The sequence below is a fragment of the Mercurialis annua genome, linkage group LG6 (assembly GCF_937616625.2).
Source record: "Mercurialis annua linkage group LG6, ddMerAnnu1.2, whole genome shotgun sequence".
NCBI classification, from domain to species: Eukaryota; Viridiplantae; Streptophyta; class Magnoliopsida; order Malpighiales; family Euphorbiaceae; genus Mercurialis; species Mercurialis annua.
In genome coordinates, this window is record NC_065575.1 from 9,473,687 (window position 1) to 9,493,865 (window position 20,179).

A 20,179-nucleotide genomic window follows, 5' to 3' on the forward strand; every position below is an offset into this window, starting at 1 on the left:
ATTTTGAGGGGAAAAGGAGCTTAAATCCGAAAACAAGCTTATCATCGAGGAGGTTAAACTTTTTATAACCAGATTAAAAAAAAGATAAGTATGGAAGGAGATACAGGGATAGATTATAAATGGTGTATTGTCAACCGAAGGTTGGGTTTTGACTTTTGAACAATAAATGCCTTTGTCTTTGATCAAACGACGTTCAATTCGTGTTCGTTTGATCCAACAATTGTAAGGTTGCGGTGCTTTGGACGGCTTGGATCGGATCGCCGGAACTTCCAAGCAGCGGCTGATATTGATCAACACTGTTTACCGAGTGATTGGATGCGGTTTCAAGTATATGCATAGGTTTATTCTTTTCCTTATAATTACATTTACGATATTGTTAAATATAATAGCAAATTTCGCATAATATTTACAAGGATATTTAACTTTTAATTAGTTAAAAAATCAAAGTTAAGGATAATATATATAATAAAAAAATCAAATATATTATAAAATATGCAATTTTTATTTCTCAAATAAATGAAATTTTAACATTATTTTTTAGAATATTTTTTTTATATAATTATACTACATTGATATAAAATATTACATTGATTTGATGATTTAATTTTGAAAACTAATAGCTTTAATCTCGGATTATTTAGTTAAATTTAAAAATTAAAATAAAATATTTCTATTGGTCTATTATAGTTTTTCCAATATTATTATCATTTTATGTAAATTTGTATTTGACACTTTTTTATTAGCCGTTAAATGTGAAACATTTTTATTTTTCTACAAGCTTCTCCATTGAAATGCATAATTATCTTTTAATTAATTTGGTGAAATATTACTCCAATAAATATGTGTAACACTTAAGAAATGTTAATACCCTTATTAAATCCGTAGTTATTATTAATGGACTTGCGTGATTTAAATTACACATATAATTTTCAAAACACAACCTATATTTTGATTTATACAATAACATATATGTCTCTTTTCAATTTTAAGATGACGTATATGGTTTTCAATTTTTAATATAATTGTTTGCTAAAAATGATACGTGTTATTTCTGATTATATGTTTAAATGAGTGTATATTTCGATTTATTTTTTAGTGAACATTACTACTTATAATCTATGTGTGGTGGAATTTTAGTGTATTAAATTACACCACTTTTCAATACCGATACTTGATACATTAAATTTTATTATGATAAGTAACCTGCACTTTGTTATTTATGGATTTTAATAGATTTAATTTTTTCTTAAAAAGCTAACAGTCACACTGATTTGAATTAATTATATTCATATTTGTCATTATACATAATGTGACAGTGTAGTGTTACACATATATTTGTAATATAGTATCTATTTGTAGAGAATTTTTTAAGTAGACTAAGTCCACATCGTCATCTGTAGACTAAACCAATCATATCATAATATTTCATTAAAATGAGGGTACTTTTGTAATATCATTATTCAAAAGTGTATGCAAATAACAAACGAAAGAATATTCTCATTTTAATGAGGTGTTATGATATTATTGGTGTAGTCTACGGATGACGTGGTAGACTTAATTTACATAAAATTTCTCCTATTTGTAACTGTATTCTTAAACAGGCTGAACATTAACAGTTAACTTTACATACCAGGAGACATTGTCTCGCTCAGCGGTTGCCTATTGTACCGATTTGTTGCGAATATATACCGAGTGCAGCAATATAAAAATAAAATTTACTTGCCCAAGCATATAAAATTAATCAATATTATTGTCATGTTAAGGGTATTGTTTTTATATTTATACTGAGTACCAATGATATTACAAAAATATATTGTCTTATTACTAAATTGCAGTATGATAAAAGAATTAAAAAATGTCTCGCCGAAGCAACGCGAGGGTTTCGTACTAGTTAAAATAAAAAGAGGGAAAATTAAATAACTACAAAAAGATTAGTAATTATAAAGAGTCCATTGAATGTAGTTAAATTTTTTACTCTTTATTTTTAAAATTGCTCTTTATTCAATGGAAGATGCTCTTTATTTTAAGGCTTAATTACTTAAAAACCACTCACCTTATAATTTTTTTTCATTTATACCACGACCTAGGAAAATTTTCAATTGTACCCTATTTTCGATTTTTATATTTCGTTTGTACCCCAAAAATAATTTTTTTTGATAATTTAATTAATTTAAAGATGAAAATATTAAAAATAAGATATATAAATGATTAACATTAACGTTTTATTAGAATATAGGTAAAAAATGAAGGACTAATTTAATTTTTTTTCAAAAGAAAATAGGTCAATTCAACTCATTAGGGTAGAGATGCAACATAAAAATCAAAAATAGGGTAAAATAGAAAATTTTCCTAAGTCATAATATAAATGAAAAAAAGTAATAAAAAGCACTATTGGTGATACTCTAAATATTTGATGTAATTATTATCCAAAAAAACAAAAAAAATATTTGATGTAATTCTAAGGCAATAGTCCAACAAAACTACGCCGTTTCGATAGAATATCAAAACATACCAAGTTTTGAAAGTTTCTAGAATTTTAACCCTAATGTCTCTCTCGCACTGCCTCTTCTTCTGTCTTTTCTTTACGCCGGTAACCTAGAAACAAGAAAGCATGCTCTTTGTTCCGTCAATCACGTCGCCACAACGCCGGTAACCTCCGTCGTCTTCTTTTCAGTCTACTGTTTTAACGCTGCAACAACAGGCATACTGTTCGGCCGCCGCTGCTTCTGCTCGGTCTGATATTCGACCGCTACTACTTCCCTGCTGCCTCGCCGCTGCTTGTCAGAACCAGAGGTAAGAAATGTCTATTTAATATAAGTTAGTTAATCAAACAGAGATAATCAAACTCTAGTTATCTTTCAAATTTTTAATATGAACTATTGCTGAATATTATTTTTAGTCTGAGGCTGCCATTCAAACTAAAATAAAATCAATCTATTCAATTTAATTCAGTTGGAGAACGTTCAAGTTAATATTATGTTCATTGACACTGTTTTTTGCTGAATTGATTGATATTTGCCAATAATTAAACCCTTACAAATTCTACTTTGTATAAAAAATACAGACCGGCAATAATGAGCAGCTGGAGAAGCCTTCTTCTTCGTATTGGCGACAAGTGCCCGGAGTATAGCAATAGCACCGACCACAAAGAACACATTGTACTTCTCCGTCTCTATCGTGCTCTCAATTGTTTCTCTATTTTCGTTATCGTTACTGCAAAACCCTAGCTTTTTTAGTTTTTTTGTGATATAATTTCGGGAGCTTTGATTTTAATTTTTGCTCTTGAATTTGCAGGAAACTTGTTTTGGTGTTGTTCGGCGAGAGTTAGAGCACTCTGCAAATGATATATTGCATGTAAAGCTTTAGTTTAATTTGTTTATGCTTTCGTTTTGATGTTAATTACTTGATACGTCATTTACTGTAGTGTTTTTTCTGCTTGCAGTTCCTTCTCCAATGTGCGGAGCAATTGCCTCATAAGATTCCTTTATACGGAACATTGGTATTTATTTTTGTTTTCAGATGGTTTTTTATTGCTTTATTTATCGACATGCATGATCTGCTGATGGTTCTTTGCTTGTTACTGCATCTTCTAATGCATACAAATATTTTTCTGCATTGGTTGGGGGTTGAGATATGCACACACGAATACTCACGAAAACTATTCACCTCTGCATTTTGCATATTTGGTTCTTTTAAGGCTTGTTGCTTTTTGCATCATCCAGTAATTGCGTAATTTTTGCTTGGACTTCTATTAGAGTGATTTTTTTTCCTGGCTAATTATATCCCTCTCTGATGTCTCTTTTTCTCAGGTTGGCTTGTTGAACTTGGAAGATGAAGAGTTTGTTTGGAAAGTTTTGGAGAAGATTCGAACCAATTTTCAAGTGAGTAATCTCAGTCTGCAATGGTTGCAACTTGCAAGTTAGTTTTGCAAACTTCCAATGCTTGCTGTTTCTTGCTTGCAGTCTCTTTAATTATATCATTTGAACCTGAGAGACAAGTCTAGCATGTGAATTTTCTATGGCTTGGCGTTATCTTTGTATTTGTGTAATCAATTTTCTTTACTTTAATTTCTTTCGTGCAGAAAAGATATTTATACTTTGCCTGTATTCAGGAAATTCTTATATGGTTTTCTTTTTGGCAAATTTGCCTATTTCGGCCATCATGAGACATGAGGGCTCCAACTTTGGAAAGAATATGTGAATCTGGCTGATGAATTGTCCAGATTTAGTTCGGAGGCTGAATTGTTAAATTGTCTCCATTAGAGTAGCTCTTTGCCTTGGTGGCTTGAAACAAAGATGCAGTTACATATATTTGTACAGAATTTTCTTTCAATTTTTTTTAGTATAACTGTTGTCGGTAATTACATTTTGTAAATCTTAATGTCTCTGTAAAATATCACGAATACTCTGTGTGTGTTATTCATTAGCATTGGTTCTAGAAAATTCATATTCCTCTGAGAAATAAGACGTGAGAGCACTTCAGTGAAGCAAGCTTTATTTATGCTAGTTTTGGATATGTAGTTTTGGTAAACTAATAATCCAACATAAATTGAAGCATGCCAGAGGTTGCTTATTAGTATTGTAAATGCCATGCTAATTTGAGTTTTTATTCTTATTTCATATTATTCTGTACTTTTTTGCTGATACATTGTTGGCTTAATTTTCAGGACTCTTTGGATTCTGGAAACTGCGATAGCATTCGTATTTTGATGCGCTTTTTGACTGCAATGGTACGTTAGTGTTGTTATTGCTATTAAGTCAGAAACTTTTTAACATATGTTTTGCAGAAAAATAACAATGTTAACGGAGTGTAAATGATGGTCTGTTCTCAACAAGTGTTTGGTTAACCTTTTCATTCTCTTTAACTAGGATTGTCTTGGGAACATAAAAGAAATAGGATGGGGTGGATACTTCAATATTCTTTTTATTTGCATTATTAGTTGCAAATGTTTAGAAGTTTGGCTGTAGAAGAATTGCATACTTTATTGATTTATCCTTGTCGGTCCAACCACATCTAATTATCTTTGCTGTTGAAAAAGATGCATTTGCAAATGTAATGCTCTTGGTTTCCAATTTTTCATTTGGTTGATGTTTGGCTGTAGAAGAATTGCATACTTTATTGATTTATCCTTGTCGGTCCAACCACATCCAATTATCTTTGCTATTGAAAAAGATGCATTTGCAAATGTAATGCTCTTGGTTTCCAATTTTTCATTTGTTGATGGTTTTATTACAGCAGTTCCTGGTTTCATGCATAGAATAAATATATAGCCAATTTGGTAATTTGGTACGTTTTTCTGTTTATAGATGTGCAGTAAAGTTCTGCAACCAGCTTCTCTTGTAGTTCTCTTTGAAACTTTGTTGTCATCCGCCGCCACAACGGTGGATGAGGAGAAAGGAAATCCTTCCTGGCAAGCACGTGGAGACTTTTATGTAACCTGTATTTTATCATCTCTTCCTTGGGGAGGATCTGAACTCGTTGAGGTAATTTTTTCTAGGTAATTGATGAAATCTTAAAAGAATTGTGGTTAAATTATTTGCTATTTACAATATCTCTTGCACATAGATTTTCTTTTTGATGTGTACAAGTGTATATTGAGAATTCTCAAACTCATCCCTTTGGACATCACTTGTATTTATTTTTGGCATTTAGTTGTATCTAAATGAATTTTACAAACTCATTGTGAATGCATTTTCACCCTCTTCTAAGTTCTAACCCATATTTTATCATTTGAGGCTTTGTGAACTTCTATGAATTTGAGCATTCCTAGCAGTAGTATTTGTAATTTAAGATGTAGGCTGCAACCTTTCAGTGTTTATGGGCATGTGCTGATGAAAAAATGAATCAACTTTATGTTTGGTGAATATACATCCAATGAATTTTGTAGTTTTACTTTTGGCCTTATGCGAATAAATTATAATGTAAAGGAGTGTTACGGGAATATCTCGGTGACCTCTTTGAAATATATGCGGCTTGTATTTTCTAGCTCACGTTTCTCTTTATAGGCGCAGAAGAGTTGAGAGACATAGTTCCTTCGCCTTGTTATGAAGCTGCTTCTGTTTTAACATTTACTCATGGATTGATTTTTCTTTCTAAGATGGTTTTATGTCAAGTAGTAATCATCAGTGTGCTTTTCCTTTTGCTGATTTCCATCTCTGACATCTGTATGTAGCAAGTGCCTGAGGAGATTGAAAGAATCATGGTTGGAGTAGAAGCCTATTTGAGCATTAGAAGGCACAATTCTGACACTGGTTTATCTTTTTTTGGGGATGATGATCTTTCTGAGAAAGGCTTAACCGAAAAGGTATCATGTCAGTGTAATTTTAACCATTCATGTGAGATTTTAGTTCCTTTTAAAGACAGGGGGCATTTGTTCTCTTACCCTACCTAGACAGAAACTAGATTTAGATTTGCAAAAGATTTAACTGTTTTCTTTTCTAAATTCATTTCTCGGTTGCGCACAACCTTTCTTATGCTACATTACTTTTTATCGAATAATTAGACCATGTTTGGTTCATGGGATAGGTGCGGAATGGAATAACTATTCCATATAGAATGACTATTATTTGCTTTGGTTCATGAAATAGTTATTCTATGGAATTGTTGTTCCATGATTTTATAGAATAAACACTCCTCTCAGAAAGTAAAAAATAGCTATTCCATTCCCTATGGAATAACTATTCCATTCCCTATGGAATAACTATTCCATTCCCTATGGAATAACTATTCCATTCCATGAACCAAACATGGCCTATGTTGCACATATTTTTTCCAAAATTTAAAAACAAAAACGCGGTAGAAACGTGTAAATAATAAAGTTTTAGATATTTATTTATAAATATTAATTTTTTTTAAAGATATCACATTATATTTATAAAAAATATATTTGCATAAAAATGAATTACTATATATTATATGACAATTAACGAGGTATATTATTTAATCGTTAGAATCTAAGTTCAAATTTAATAATAATATGGAATATTATTAATATAGTATTTTTAGGAAGATAAAGAGTTTTTGTTTGTGGATTGTGAGTACGTGAATAATAAGATTTGTGGGTAAATAATTATTTTATTTATAAGTATTTTTAAGATTTGTTTTAAGCAACGGGTTTCTTATTAAGAATTAGTTATCAATTTTTATTATTTATGGATATGGCCCCGAAACGTTTCTTATGAGTTTATGAGAATTTCAGAGACAAAAACGTTTCTAAAACAGAAAAAATGCAGTTTCCTCAAGATTTCCGTGCATGATAGATCAGATATGTAGATTTTTCTCAACATCGGTATTTTTTATTCTTATCAGGATTTTTTGGAAGATTTATGGGAAAGGATACAAGGACTATGCAGCAATGAATGGAAACTTGACAGTGGTAATTATTTTATCTCATTCTCTCTCCTTCATCTCTCTTCTGGATATAGCTGTAATTTTCATTTTCTAACATGTGCAAGTAAAATATTTGTAGTTCTCTGTTAGTATTATGCATCTTATAAATGTTCTACTTATGTAGAAAACAAATAGCAAATTTCCAGTCAGCTAGTTATGCTTTAACTTTCTATAGAGTCGTTATATTTATATTTTAGTGTAGTCATTGGAATTGATTCAAGGGATTTTGAATTTGATATGTAAGACATAAGTTTTATGTTTTTAAATGAATTATCTTTAAATCAATAAATTTGTTGATTTTGCAAACTCATGGGTGCAGATTGTAATTCATTAGAGTTCCTAGTTTAGTAGTTTACTACTGTAGGCAGCTGAATCATTGAATGGGATGAAATGTACTCTGTAAAATTAGGTTTAAGGGATGCTTTTGCCTCCTTTTAACTTGTGAAGAGTTGGATCACTATAAACACAAGTTTAACTTTATGATTGGCAAAATTGCGTAGGATCTCAGTTCTCCATAAATTGGCTTTTTGTAGATCCATAATAATATATTTATTGGTTTTTGGGGATTGCCATTTTGCCATCCGACCTAATGATTTACAGTGTCCAAACCTTTTCTCCTGTCAACTGTAACAATTTAGAGGATTTAAAACTTCATTTGGGGGCATTTACTGCATTTGTGCCCTTTCTCTTCCTATTGGGTAGATAAATGTCAGCTTTGAATAATTGGGGAGCTCTGTCAGCTGGAGCTGAAAAACAAGTTTCTGCAAAGGAAAGCTTGATTGGATCTAACTTCTCGAGTGTTCTTGTTGTGGATATTTCATATTGCAAGATACTCTTTCTATGTTATAAACTTTTGTTTTAATCTCACTTATAAGTAAAGATATTTTGGTTATCCTAGTTACCAAGTTTATTGCTGAGAATTTTTAATCGTGTTGCTGGAGACTTCCTTTATAAAGATGTTTAGGATGCAACCTTTTTTTTTGCAAATAAACTACACCAATGATTTTTTATTTGATAGAATGCACCACAAAGTTTAGCATTTTCTTTTATTATGTATTTAGTTTGTGTTAGGCTGTTACTTTCCCCACTCTTTTATTTAGTGTTTAATTCATTGTTTCATTCATGTGCCACATTGTTGACCTTGTAGTTCCAAGACCTCATCTCTCATTTGAAGCTCAGCTGGTTGCTGGAAAGTCTCATGAATTTGGGCCCATAAATGCTCCTGAACAGCCTGAGCCACTTTTGCAGCTGTCTGGGGTTATATACGGAAAACAGAAGCATATTGCGGAGTTGAAGTATCCTCAGCGTATACGCAGGCTTAATATATTTCCTGCAAATAAAACTGAGGTACTTTGCTATTTGCATCTCTTTTATTGCAGGATCAGAAAACCTTTTCTTGCTTGTTTAACTTATGGATTAGCCATGTGTATAAACTATTGTGTTTACCGTAACCTTAATTAATTCTATGAGTCACTAAAATGACTACTCAGTTCCAGGTAGATGTCTAACTGTACCAAAGCTTATAGTAATCTACTAAAAACTCATTTGAAATTAATTATCTAGCATCATTTGATAATAGGATGATCTCCTGATAGATATGATTTTGTCCTTATGAATCTTGCACCTGGTAATGGAGCGTTTATTAGATTTGCCCATTTGGATTATTTTTATTCGAAATGTTGATCTTTAGGTGGAGCCAAAAGGGATGATTGCTATCGGTTGGTATAGCTGACTTAATATCTAACATGTGTCTAATGAGTAGACCATTGTTGTTAGACTCATCCTTTTAATGAGTCTGACTACACAAGGGGAATCAAAATTGTGGTAGAATTGGTTCCAAATCGTTTGAATCGGACCGACTTGGTCGATTCAAACAATTCTGCAAAATTTAAAAAAGAATCCAATGATGAAAATTTTGATCGGAGTTGATTATAAGTTATTTCTAGGTTTGATTTTTTTGTATCTCCAATAAAAAAGAAAAAGAAAAAGAAAAGGAGAGTGAAAATTTACAGAGAGGCTGTAGAAAAATTACAGAAGAAAGAAGAGAAGATGAAGAGGGGAAGAGAATAAGGCGAATGTCCGAAAATACGTGTTTGTAGTTGTAGGTGTGGGGGGTTACTTTTTCTAAAGTTTTGGTCAAATCAAATGGTTTTAGTGGTTATTTGATTGTAAAGCTAAAATTATAGAAATGTACACATAAGTTCTCTAATTTGAATAATATAATTTTACTGTTTAGTATTTAATATATGTTAAAATAATATATAACATAATATTAGTTCTTATATAAATCATTTTATTTATAATTAATATGACCAATTTAAACCAAATCCTGATTTGACTCAATTCACTATTCACAAAATGAGAATTTTGATTCTCGATTTATTAAATATGGAGTAGACCTTTTTTAAAGGGAAGGTTATGTCAATAATAAAAAGTGGGGTCAGCTAGAATTTTTCTTTGTATCACCTCTGCTGTTTCTGGATAGAAGGGAAGTATTTTTTTCTGATTATGTACTTTTTACTCGAGTCTCATCGGTGTTCTTTAAACTGGTAATTTGTTGTAAATGTGGCTCTTATCAGTTTCATTCGTCCCGTTTTTTTTATTTATTTTTATTTACATTTAGCACATTTTAATTCTTCTTTTCTTTTTAACAGGATATGCAACCTATAGACCGTTTCATTGTGGAGGAATATTTACTGGATGTGCTTTTGTTCCTCAATGGCTGGTTTGTGTAGCTTAATAACCCATTATTAGAGCATTAATTTTAACTCTCTTTCTTTCATCTGGTTAACCTAAAATAAGAATAGTATTTCTCTTGGTAAATTCATTCAATGTCTACTAGAAAAAATTGGGACCTGCAATGAAAGAAGTTGAGTAAATAGTTGAATGAAATATTTTTGTAGATTATAAGATTAATATTATCTGAACCTCTATCTTTGTTTGCATTAGTTTACATTCCCATCAAGGAAGAAAACTGCATCAGCTAACAATGTGTTTTATACATCTCATTGGTAGACAGTACATTAGCTCTCCAATATATTCTGATAGAATTGATTTTAGAATCACATTGCAATTATAGGTTTAGATGCATAAAGTAATTGTTTTAACTTGCAAGAAAATAGTGTTGGTACATTTCTCTTTGTATGAATCTGCTTATCTACAAATTGTACTCACGCAGCAGATGCATTTTCTAATTTTTATTAGTGTTAGTTGAACTAGGTCTACTTGATGCTACAAGCCTATTTCTCTCGTCATTTGTTACTTGTTTGTGCTATCAGCTCATGGCTGTCAAATTCAAATCTTTTATTTGAACCTTTGGTGGACTTGCTTTTAGTTATTTCCTTATTTTTTCCTCAATTATTTTTGTTTCTTGGTTCATGCAAAGCTAGTCGAAAGGAATGTGCTTCATATATGGTTGGCCTGCCTGTCACTTCCCGCTATGAGTATCTAATGGCAGAAACAATTTTCTCTCAGGTGAGATCTTGATTCTGAAAAGGTTTTGCTCATTGATGCTTTAGTTGGTGAAGTAGCTCGACTTTCCTGATTTTAGTTATTCTGCTTTAGCTTGCTGTTATGCCAAGTTGCAAAACATAAACTTTCACCTTTGTGAATGGGTTTGGCTTTTCTGGTTTGCCAAATTGATAGGCGCTATTTCAAGTTTCTTTGTCCCAAATTATAGGCATTTAATTAGTAGTTTAATAATTTATTGTCATATATACCATCATTAGTTATAGTAGAATGTATTAGAAAGGAAATAAAAGATACAAAAAGACAAAAGTAATAAAATAAAACTTGACCTAACGTCAGGGGATGATAGTAATTTTCTCTAGATTTTATTGCGTGTGAAATTATTGTAATTTCCAGATGCTGAGGAAATTATATAACTCCAAAAATTTAACATGGCTGGATTTTTGGTCTTTATAGCTCATAATGAGTACGACTTAAACAGTTCTTTGTTTGTTAATTTAACTTGCAATACTTCTTGAAATAAACATTTACATTATTTATGCAGTTACTTTTGCTTCCTCAACCCCCATTTAAGCCAATGTATTATACGCTGGTTATTATGGATCTTTGTAAGGTAATTTGGATACCATTAATCATTTCAGTTCTCTTTTCTTTTGAAATACCGCTTCAGTCTATTTTTTTTAAAAAACTATACTAATCAGTTTAGTAGACTTGAGAAAACATTTCCTGATGACAAGTTTATGATTTTAGGCACTTCCAGGGGCATTTCCTGCAGTTGTAGCTGGTGCAGTACGTGCACTTTTTGAGAGAATAGCTGATTTGGATATGGAGTGTCGTACGCGGCTCATCCTTTGGTTTTCACACCATCTGTAAGTCATTTTTCTTTGAACCGCGGATGTCCGTAGTGACTTAGAAAGTTGGAATAATAGATGAGTGATATGTGGACCTAATCTTTCACTAAACTGTCCAGTCCTTGCTAACACTGTTAAGTTGAAATCTCAGGCTGTATTAAGATGTATGATTGTGATGGGATAACATTTTGAGGCGTTGACTCCAATAGATACTAAAAACTTGATTTGAAGTTTCTTAATGTTGGCTGGAGAATTTTTTTATTACAGGATTACTGTTCTTTTCCAATTTTTTTTTTTTGGAAATGATACCCTTTATGCAGATATACATGTTTGAGAGGAGTCGAGATAATGAGTTTGTATTTGGTTGAAGACAAGGTTGTATTATTTTGAAATAACCAAAATTAGACATTCCAATCATTTTAAGAATCATGATAGCTTATAGCCTTATACAATGCACCATAATGTTATGATCTTTATACTGATCTTTTTTTATTATCACAATGGATTCCTGAAACTGCAGGTCAAACTTTCAATTCATTTGGCCATGGGAAGAATGGGATCATGTCCTAGGCCTTCCTAAGTGGGCTCCACAGCGTGTCTTTGTTCAAGAGGTTCTGGAGAGAGAGATTCGTCTATCATACTGGGACAAAGTTAAGCAGGTGATAAGTGATGCTTTCGCTGTTACTATCGTTACTGCAAGTTTTAGTGAAAGCTCCTTTCAAGGTTTAGAATTTTGTCAGGTTCACTGTTATGATATGCCCTACCTTTGCTAAAAAGTTAATTTCACCATTAATATTTTCTTACGCCACTTTGCAGTACTATCTCGTCCATAATCTCCACAGTTTTACATAGTTATATGCTTTCCTAGGGCTTGCATCACTACTTTTAGTTCTGCAAATAGACATTTCATTCCAACAATTTATACACGTTATCTTCCCTCCCCCTATCAGAAAGGTATTGTTCGGTTTTTAAGTTCCCTTTTATTGTAAGTAATCTCTTTACTGTTTATCCTTTCATCGTATTTGTTTACTATGTCTTTACTTTCTTACCCTTTTTTTGCTACTTCACATCCCTACCAGAAAGTGTAGTTTGGCTTTAAGTGACCTTTTATTGTAAATTATCTTTTTACTGTTCATCCTTTAATTGTATTTGTTTACTAAATGTCTTTAGTTTCTTAATCTTTTTGCAACTTCACATCATATCAATGCTACTTGAAAATTTTGATATGTTAATCCTTTTGTAACTTCACATCGTATCAATGCTACTTGAAAATTTTGATATGTTAATCCTTTTGTAACTTCACATCATATCAATGATACTTGAAAAGATGATTGAAACTTCTCCAAGAAATATTTCTGTATATAAAACTTGTGGGGCAGCATATGTTGTTGTGTATTGACATATTTCTCTCTTCCTTTCTCAATATAGAGCATTGAGAATGCACCTGCTTTAGAGGAGTTGCTTCCACCAAAGGGTGTTCCAAACTTCAAATACAGTACTGAAGATGGCCAAGAAAGATCTGAACAGCATGCACTTTCTGCAGAACTCAGCAACAAGGTTAAGGGAAGGGCAACTGCCAAAGACATCATATCATGGGTAGAAGAAAGTTTATATCCCCATCATGGTTGGGAAGTTACCCTTTCTGTGGTTGTGCAAACACTTCTTGATATTGGGTCTAAGAGTTTCACTCATTTGATCACCGTTCTAGAGAGATATGGCCAAGTAATCGCCCGAATATGTCATGATCATGATAAGCAGTTCATGCTGATAGCTGAAATAAGTTCTTATTGGAAGAATAATACCCAAATGACAGCTATTGCAATTGACAGAATGATGGGTTATCGGCTTTTATCCAATTTAGCTATTATAAAATGGGTCTTCTCTCCAACTAGCATTGAGCAATTTCATACATCTGATCGTCCATGGGAGGTACTTCACAAAATTTCTTTTGCTTTGTTATTTTTCTACTGAACTTTTGCAGTTAGTATTCCGAGTGTGATTATGTTGAAAAAAGTAAAATTAATTAGAAGATGAGGAAAATGTATTCTTTCTTTTGATTCTTATAATAGAGTAGGTAGCCTGACAAATGTTTTTTGACATGAAATTAACTGCAAAGTTCTGTCTTGCTTGTTTTTCAGTGTCCTTCCTCAACTGCATATCCTTAAGAAACAATTGTGGCCTTAATGTGTTTGGATGTCTCATATCTGTTGCTGGAATAATACTTGATAGTTGACTTCCTTTTGTGAGACTGAAGCAGACAATTTGTTGAACCTGCCATACTTAGTCTTCTACAGATTGTTTATGCTTTTCTGAATTTTTCCATGTTGATACAAATGTGAATATTCTTAGAGGCTGTACAACTGACTCATTTTGGATAAACACATCTGATCTTGTTGCTCTTCTTTACCTGCTTCTTTGCTACCTTTCATTACCAAAATTATTCATTATATTTAAGAATAGTTTCTGTCAATGTTATACATTTTTTTATTTTCCCGCTCCTTTTATTCTGTGCAGATCCTTAGAAATGCTATCAGCAAGACTTACAATCGCATATGTGACTTGAGGAAAGAGATCTCTTCTCTTAAGAATAGTGCTGTATTAGCAGAAGATGTTGCAGCCAAGGCAAAAGCTGAGTTAGATGCTGCTGAATCTAAGCTTACTCTTGTAGATGGTGAACCTGTGCTTGGTGAAAACCCTGCAAAGATGAAACGCTTAAAATCAAATGCTGAAAAGACAAAAGAAGAAGAGGTGTCTGTGCGTGACTCATTGGAGGCTAAGGAGGCCCTTCTTGCTCGAGCCCTTGAGGAAAATGAGGTAATTTAATTATTCAATAATGATATACAGTCCTTTGATTTTTCAATTACTTGAGGTGTTAGCTATGTTCTCTGTATCATAATTTGTGATGTCATGAAGATAATGATCTCAGATTGTCTCGAGATTGAACTCTTCTCTAAACATCTGATCTTTCTTGATTCGGATAAACTTAGTGTAAGAAATTACTGTAGCTTAGCTGTTCTCTGCTTCTTTCCTTTCTTTGTGCTTACTTTTTGAAACCATGCCTTAGAATTAACAAGCAGTAAGAGATGCATCCTACTGAACAAAAATAGGCATATGCTTGACACTCTGGTCTCGTATGCGATTTGATTTTTCGCTTGTGGTTAGCTTTGCTTGAATTGGCAAAGTGATTTACTATGATAGCCCAACATGCAAGAGCAACCAATAAAAAAGAGATTTTAATCAAGTATTACTGTTGTCATATATTTTAACGCTCAGTGTTTGTTGTCCTGACAATGATTGTCATGTGTAGGCATTGTTCCTCTCATTGTACAAAAACTTCTCAAATGTGTTGATGGAACGCCTGCCAGAAGCATCTAAAATTGAAACCTTGCATGATTTGAAATCAACTCAAGCTGATGAAATGGCTGTTGACCCTGATGAATCCTCAGAAATGGATATGGATAATGATAATGGAAGACCCAAAAAAAGGTTAGCTGTTGTGCGTGTTTAATTATCTATTACTTTTGCATATGCTCAAGGTCTTCCTGCTATAGACTATCTATTTAAGTGTGAATTAACTTTGTTTCTCCTGTGCGATTGTAGTCAATCCAATGGCGACAAGTCGAGCAATATCTATAGCATAGGTGAAAAAGAGCAGTGGTGTTTGTCAACTCTGGGCTACGTGAAAGCCTTTTCGAGACAGTATGCCTCTGAGGTAAATATCATTACTCTTGCAATGCAGGTTCTTATTTACGAAGGATATAAATTTTAATTTCGTTTCATGATTCTGGCAGATATGGCCTCTGATCGAGAAGTTGGACGCGGAGGTATTAACGGAAAATGCACATCCTCTTTTCTTGAAGGCAGTTTACGACGGTTTGTGCCGGCAAGTTATTAAACTGTGATCAAGCTTTATAGTATTGTTTATATGTATGAATGGGACAAAGGAAATCCTAGAATAGCCAGCCACCTTGTTTAAGAGGAACGCTAACTAAGCCTCTCTTATTGCGAGTCTTGTTAAATTATATTTATGAGTCAGCTGAGTGGTTTCATAATGCTTTCATTCATCATTCAACCTAGAAAATAGCTTAGATAATTGTCTGTCTTAATATTTACGATAATTACTAAATTTCACATGAGTTATTAAGGCAGTTTATGATGGTTTGTGCTGGCAAGTTATTAATTTTTTAGGATAATTTCACGAGTGAATTAATTTATGTTTAAGCTGTATAATTGTTTTTCTTCAATTGATAAAATTTTATTTAACTATTTTCAACTTATTTAAATAGAAATTCACATTATTTTTTATTTGATTTTAGATTATTTATAGTATAAATAAATTGAAGTATTAAGTTTTATTTTTACAGAGTGAAAAAATAGCTGAGTAATTTTACAGAAAATTCTGGAGTAAAATATATAAATTTTAGAGACAATTTTAGAAAAAGGGAGTACATAAATTTTAGAGGAACAATTTTAAACAGTGAAAATTTTGAATTTTAGAGATGAAATTTTGAAAAATAAAGACAACAATTTGAGAGTTTATAATTTTTTTATAGAGAATTCGGCAGAGTGAAAATCTATGAATTTTTTTTGAAAAAGATTGATTAAAAATGTTAAGAGGAATATTTTAGAAAAAGTGTCAATAGATTTTAGAGAGAAAATCTAGAATTAAAAACTCTTAAGTTCTCATCAATTAAATATATATTGAAGTAAATTTTAAATGCTTAATTTAATTACTCATTCAAAAATATTTTGTTTGTTTGACTTTTTTCGTTTAATGTTTCACCTTTCTAAATTTTTAATTTTAATTTGTTCTATAACTTTTTACTTTTAAGACAAAATCTATACGGAGGCCCCTTTACTTTACCGGTTTTGTGTGAGAGACCCTACTTCATAGTTTTTCACGTTCGGGTCTCTGTACTTGGAAAAATTCAATTTTCATGTCCTTTTGAGAGATTGGAGAAACAAAAAAATTGTAAATAGAAGGACTGGAAAAAACTAAAAAAAAAATCTGAAAATCAAAAGTTAAGTAAGTAGAGGGACAAGAAAAACAAAAAAATAGTACAAGGTCTTCCTGAACAAAAATGGTATAGTATAAGGGCCTCTATATGAGTTTAGTTTATTTTTAATGATAGCTATTTGTTTAAATTGGAATTAAAAATCTTCAAATATATTTTTTTATATTGCTTTATGTTTAAAATGTTTTATGATATAAATGTAATTTGGAGTAATAAGAAGCAACATAATAGGTATATTTAATTTTTTCTCGGCTCAATTTAAACAATAACTACAATTGAAACTGAAACTGAAAATATGTTAAAACTGAAGATATTGAAAGAGGAAGCACCATGAATGAATTTTTTTCTTTTTGAAAAAGTAAAATATTTTAAAATGATTAAACCAATTTTAAATTAGAATCGAACCCAGCAAAGAGTAAAGAATTTTGATGGTATATAAATAAGGTGTAAGTCCCAAAAAAATTCGACCATTTAACTCTTTATCAATTTTACGATGACGTTGTAAATCATTAATCGTATTAAAATGCACGCTTTTCACTTTCAGTTGTACGACCAAGTAGGGGTAGGAAAAAAAAACCCAGTAAAATTGATTAACCGAACCGAAACAGGAAAACCGACTCAAAAATATGGTCAATCGGTCCATTAAAAACCGTGGTTAACCAATTAATCGATTTATAAATAATACTGATTTTATAAATTACAATTATATATATATATATATATATATACTCATACATGTATATAAAAAATTTAGTAACTAAAATAGAATTTAATCTACAAACATAAAAATACTAAACATAAAAAACGTATACAGAAGATATTAATTTATGAATATATTTATATAATTTTAGAGCAATATGTATAAAAACAATATTTTTTTTTATTTCCTTCATAAAATATTAACTTTATTGAAATAGTAATATATAAGACAATAAGTTTATACTTATTAGATAGGTCACATACATTTGATAGTTATGAATTATACTTTTAAATTTTTGAATTGATTCGCCAATTCAAAAAAAAAGTTTACATTCTTATTTTCTTTTTTATATATAATTTAAATCTCCATGACTTTTTGTTTGTTTGTTAGAATTCTTTTTAATATAATAGAATTACTTTTATTTTATTCGACTGCTAATAAAATTATTCTATAATTTTTTTAATGGTTATATGGTTAAAAACCGTAAAACCGAAAAAGCAAACCGTTTTAAATGGTTAACCGGTTTGATGGTAAACCGTTTTAAATTTTAAATTTAGTTAAAAACCATACTATAATGGACCGGTTTATAAATTATTCTCACGGACTGGTTAACCGGTGCATGCCCACCCCTACCATCAAGTACTATTTTGACTTTTTTTATTGAAAAAAGTTCAAATAAATCATTCATTTTAAATTTTTCAAATGAAAAAGAGTCTAAATAAGTCATTTATAAGATCTTTCTCAATTGTTTTTGAATGAAAAAAAATTCAATTTATAGAATTGGGTTGAAACCCAAAGATGTGGATTAGGATAAAATTGATGATTTTATAACGTCGAGGTGAAATTAAAAAAGGAATAAAAGATCAGTTTTTTTTTGTGACATTAAACTTATAGATAACAATATAGAGATATTTTAAAACAGAATAATTCAATAAGGATGAAACGTTGATAAAAGTTATAATTGAGGGACCTTAGAATAAGTTTTTCCTTTTTTTTTTATCAGGTACTGTATGTAATACATGCATGAAGAAGGTACAAATGTGACTATGAAAAAGTCTTCTGGATAAGAAGCCACCAAAAATTTGTTCTTTTAAATTCAAGGAAATAGGCTTGTCGACGAGACCATCTTCATATAAAACAAGTCAATAGTCCCAAATTACATGATTAACATTTGTACGTGCCTACTATTACTATTTAAGTATGAATATATGACAAAGGCTTAATTATAAAAAAATTGACCTTTTAGTCCCTTTTTTAGTTTTTTTCGATGCTGTAATTTTATAAAATTTACACCTTTAATTTTCAATTCCATCCTAAAAAATAAAATTTACCCTTTTTTATTTGAAAAAGATTCCAATCTTATTTTTTATTTTCAACACAAGTGTTTTTTTTTTTGAGAGAAAATTTGCTTTTTAGAGTTAACAAGTTTATTAACTGGGAACGGAACTTCACCGAAAAATAGAAAGTCATTACCAAAGAACACACCCCATTTAGCAAGAACATGTGCAACTTGATTACAGACTCTAATATGCTGAAAGCAAATCGAACGGTCACCAACTAACCTCAAATATGGTCAATAGCATCTCTAAGTTTTTGTAGCTGTGAATTACAGCAGCAGAATCAGACTCCACAACTAACTCCGGACCAGGAATGGACGATGCAAGGTGCAGATCAAAACGCATGGCTAAAGCTTCTGCTAACTCGACATCCACAATAACCCCGCTGCTAAGGACTGAGCTAGCTGCATCTCTGATAACAACACTTGCAACTGACAGTTACTTCAAAGGCACAACTTATGCTAGTCAACAAAGGCGAATGGTCAGTTATAAAAAAATAATTTATTTCTTAAACGTATATTTTTAATATATATAAATAAAAATTATATTATTTTGAGATTCAGTGACTTAACACCTTCAATTCTAATTTTTAATATTTTATTTTAAAATGTAATTTTTTAATTTTAAAACTCAATGAAGTAAAAAGTTATAAAAAATATTTAAAATTAAGGGAAGTAAAAATTAAATAAATTAAATTTATTAGGACATTGAATTATATAAATTTAGAAATTTATCTTTATTTTGGATCAAAAATAAATTAAAAGACTAAATTGTATTTTTAATTAAATCATTTGATTAACACTAAAAAGAAATGAAGGGACTAAATCGTTGATGATAAAAAATGAAAAATCATAAAATTCCAAACATGAGAGACTATATATGATTTTATGACATATGTTGGGTCCCAAAGTAATTTGTTCATAAGAAAAATAAAATAAGCTATAATTATATTTAAGTTTAAAAAGAACACGACTACAATCATATCATTAAATCTTTTTTATATTTGTAATTCAAAAAATAATTAATTTATGATATTAGTGAAATTATATATTTATATATGAATTTCCTATCAATGTTCATTATCTTATGGATAAATTACTAAAAACCCCTTGTATTGTAGTAGAATACACTAACTCACCTTTGCATTTTTGTAAATTTATTATAGCATCCCTCATATTTAGATATATCATGCCATCACATCCATCTGATAATTTTTTCATTAGTCGACTCGGTTAAAGAATTATTCCGACCCTTAACTTATTTATAAATTATTTTTTCAATTTGAATGGTGTTTTTAGAGAACTTGAACTTTACTTTTAACAGGTTATTGGTTTTCAAATATGATGTTGGTATAGTACATTAATGATTGGTAAAGATTATTAGAAATGCTTGAAAATTAGTATGAACATGAATTTTCTG

General features: G+C 30.7%; 1 protein-coding gene across 2 annotated transcripts; it reads left to right on the plus strand.

Moving 5' to 3' along the window:
- Window positions 1-2,521: 2,521 nt before the first annotated feature.
- On the plus strand, window positions 2,522-15,880 carry LOC126686658 (nuclear cap-binding protein subunit 1). Of its 2 annotated transcripts, XM_050380800.2 has the most exons (20): window positions 2,523-2,793; window positions 3,065-3,158; window positions 3,295-3,354; window positions 3,443-3,499; window positions 3,810-3,881; window positions 4,667-4,729; window positions 5,307-5,483; window positions 6,173-6,304; window positions 7,309-7,375; window positions 8,537-8,736; window positions 10,044-10,114; window positions 10,779-10,863; window positions 11,402-11,470; window positions 11,608-11,726; window positions 12,229-12,367; window positions 13,137-13,637; window positions 14,223-14,522; window positions 15,016-15,194; window positions 15,309-15,420; window positions 15,500-15,880. In XM_050380800.2, exons 2-20 carry the CDS (start codon window positions 3,075-3,077, stop codon window positions 15,608-15,610), a joined length of 2,598 nt encoding a protein of 865 aa, XP_050236757.1. In that variant the 5' UTR covers window positions 2,523-2,793; window positions 3,065-3,074; the 3' UTR covers window positions 15,611-15,880. The 2 variants fall into 2 exon arrangements, with proteins under 2 accessions (XP_050236758.1, XP_050236757.1); XM_050380801.2 differs by lacking the exon at window positions 14,223-14,522 and having other exon boundaries at window positions 2,522-2,793.
- Window positions 15,881-20,179: the final 4,299 nt, after the last annotated feature.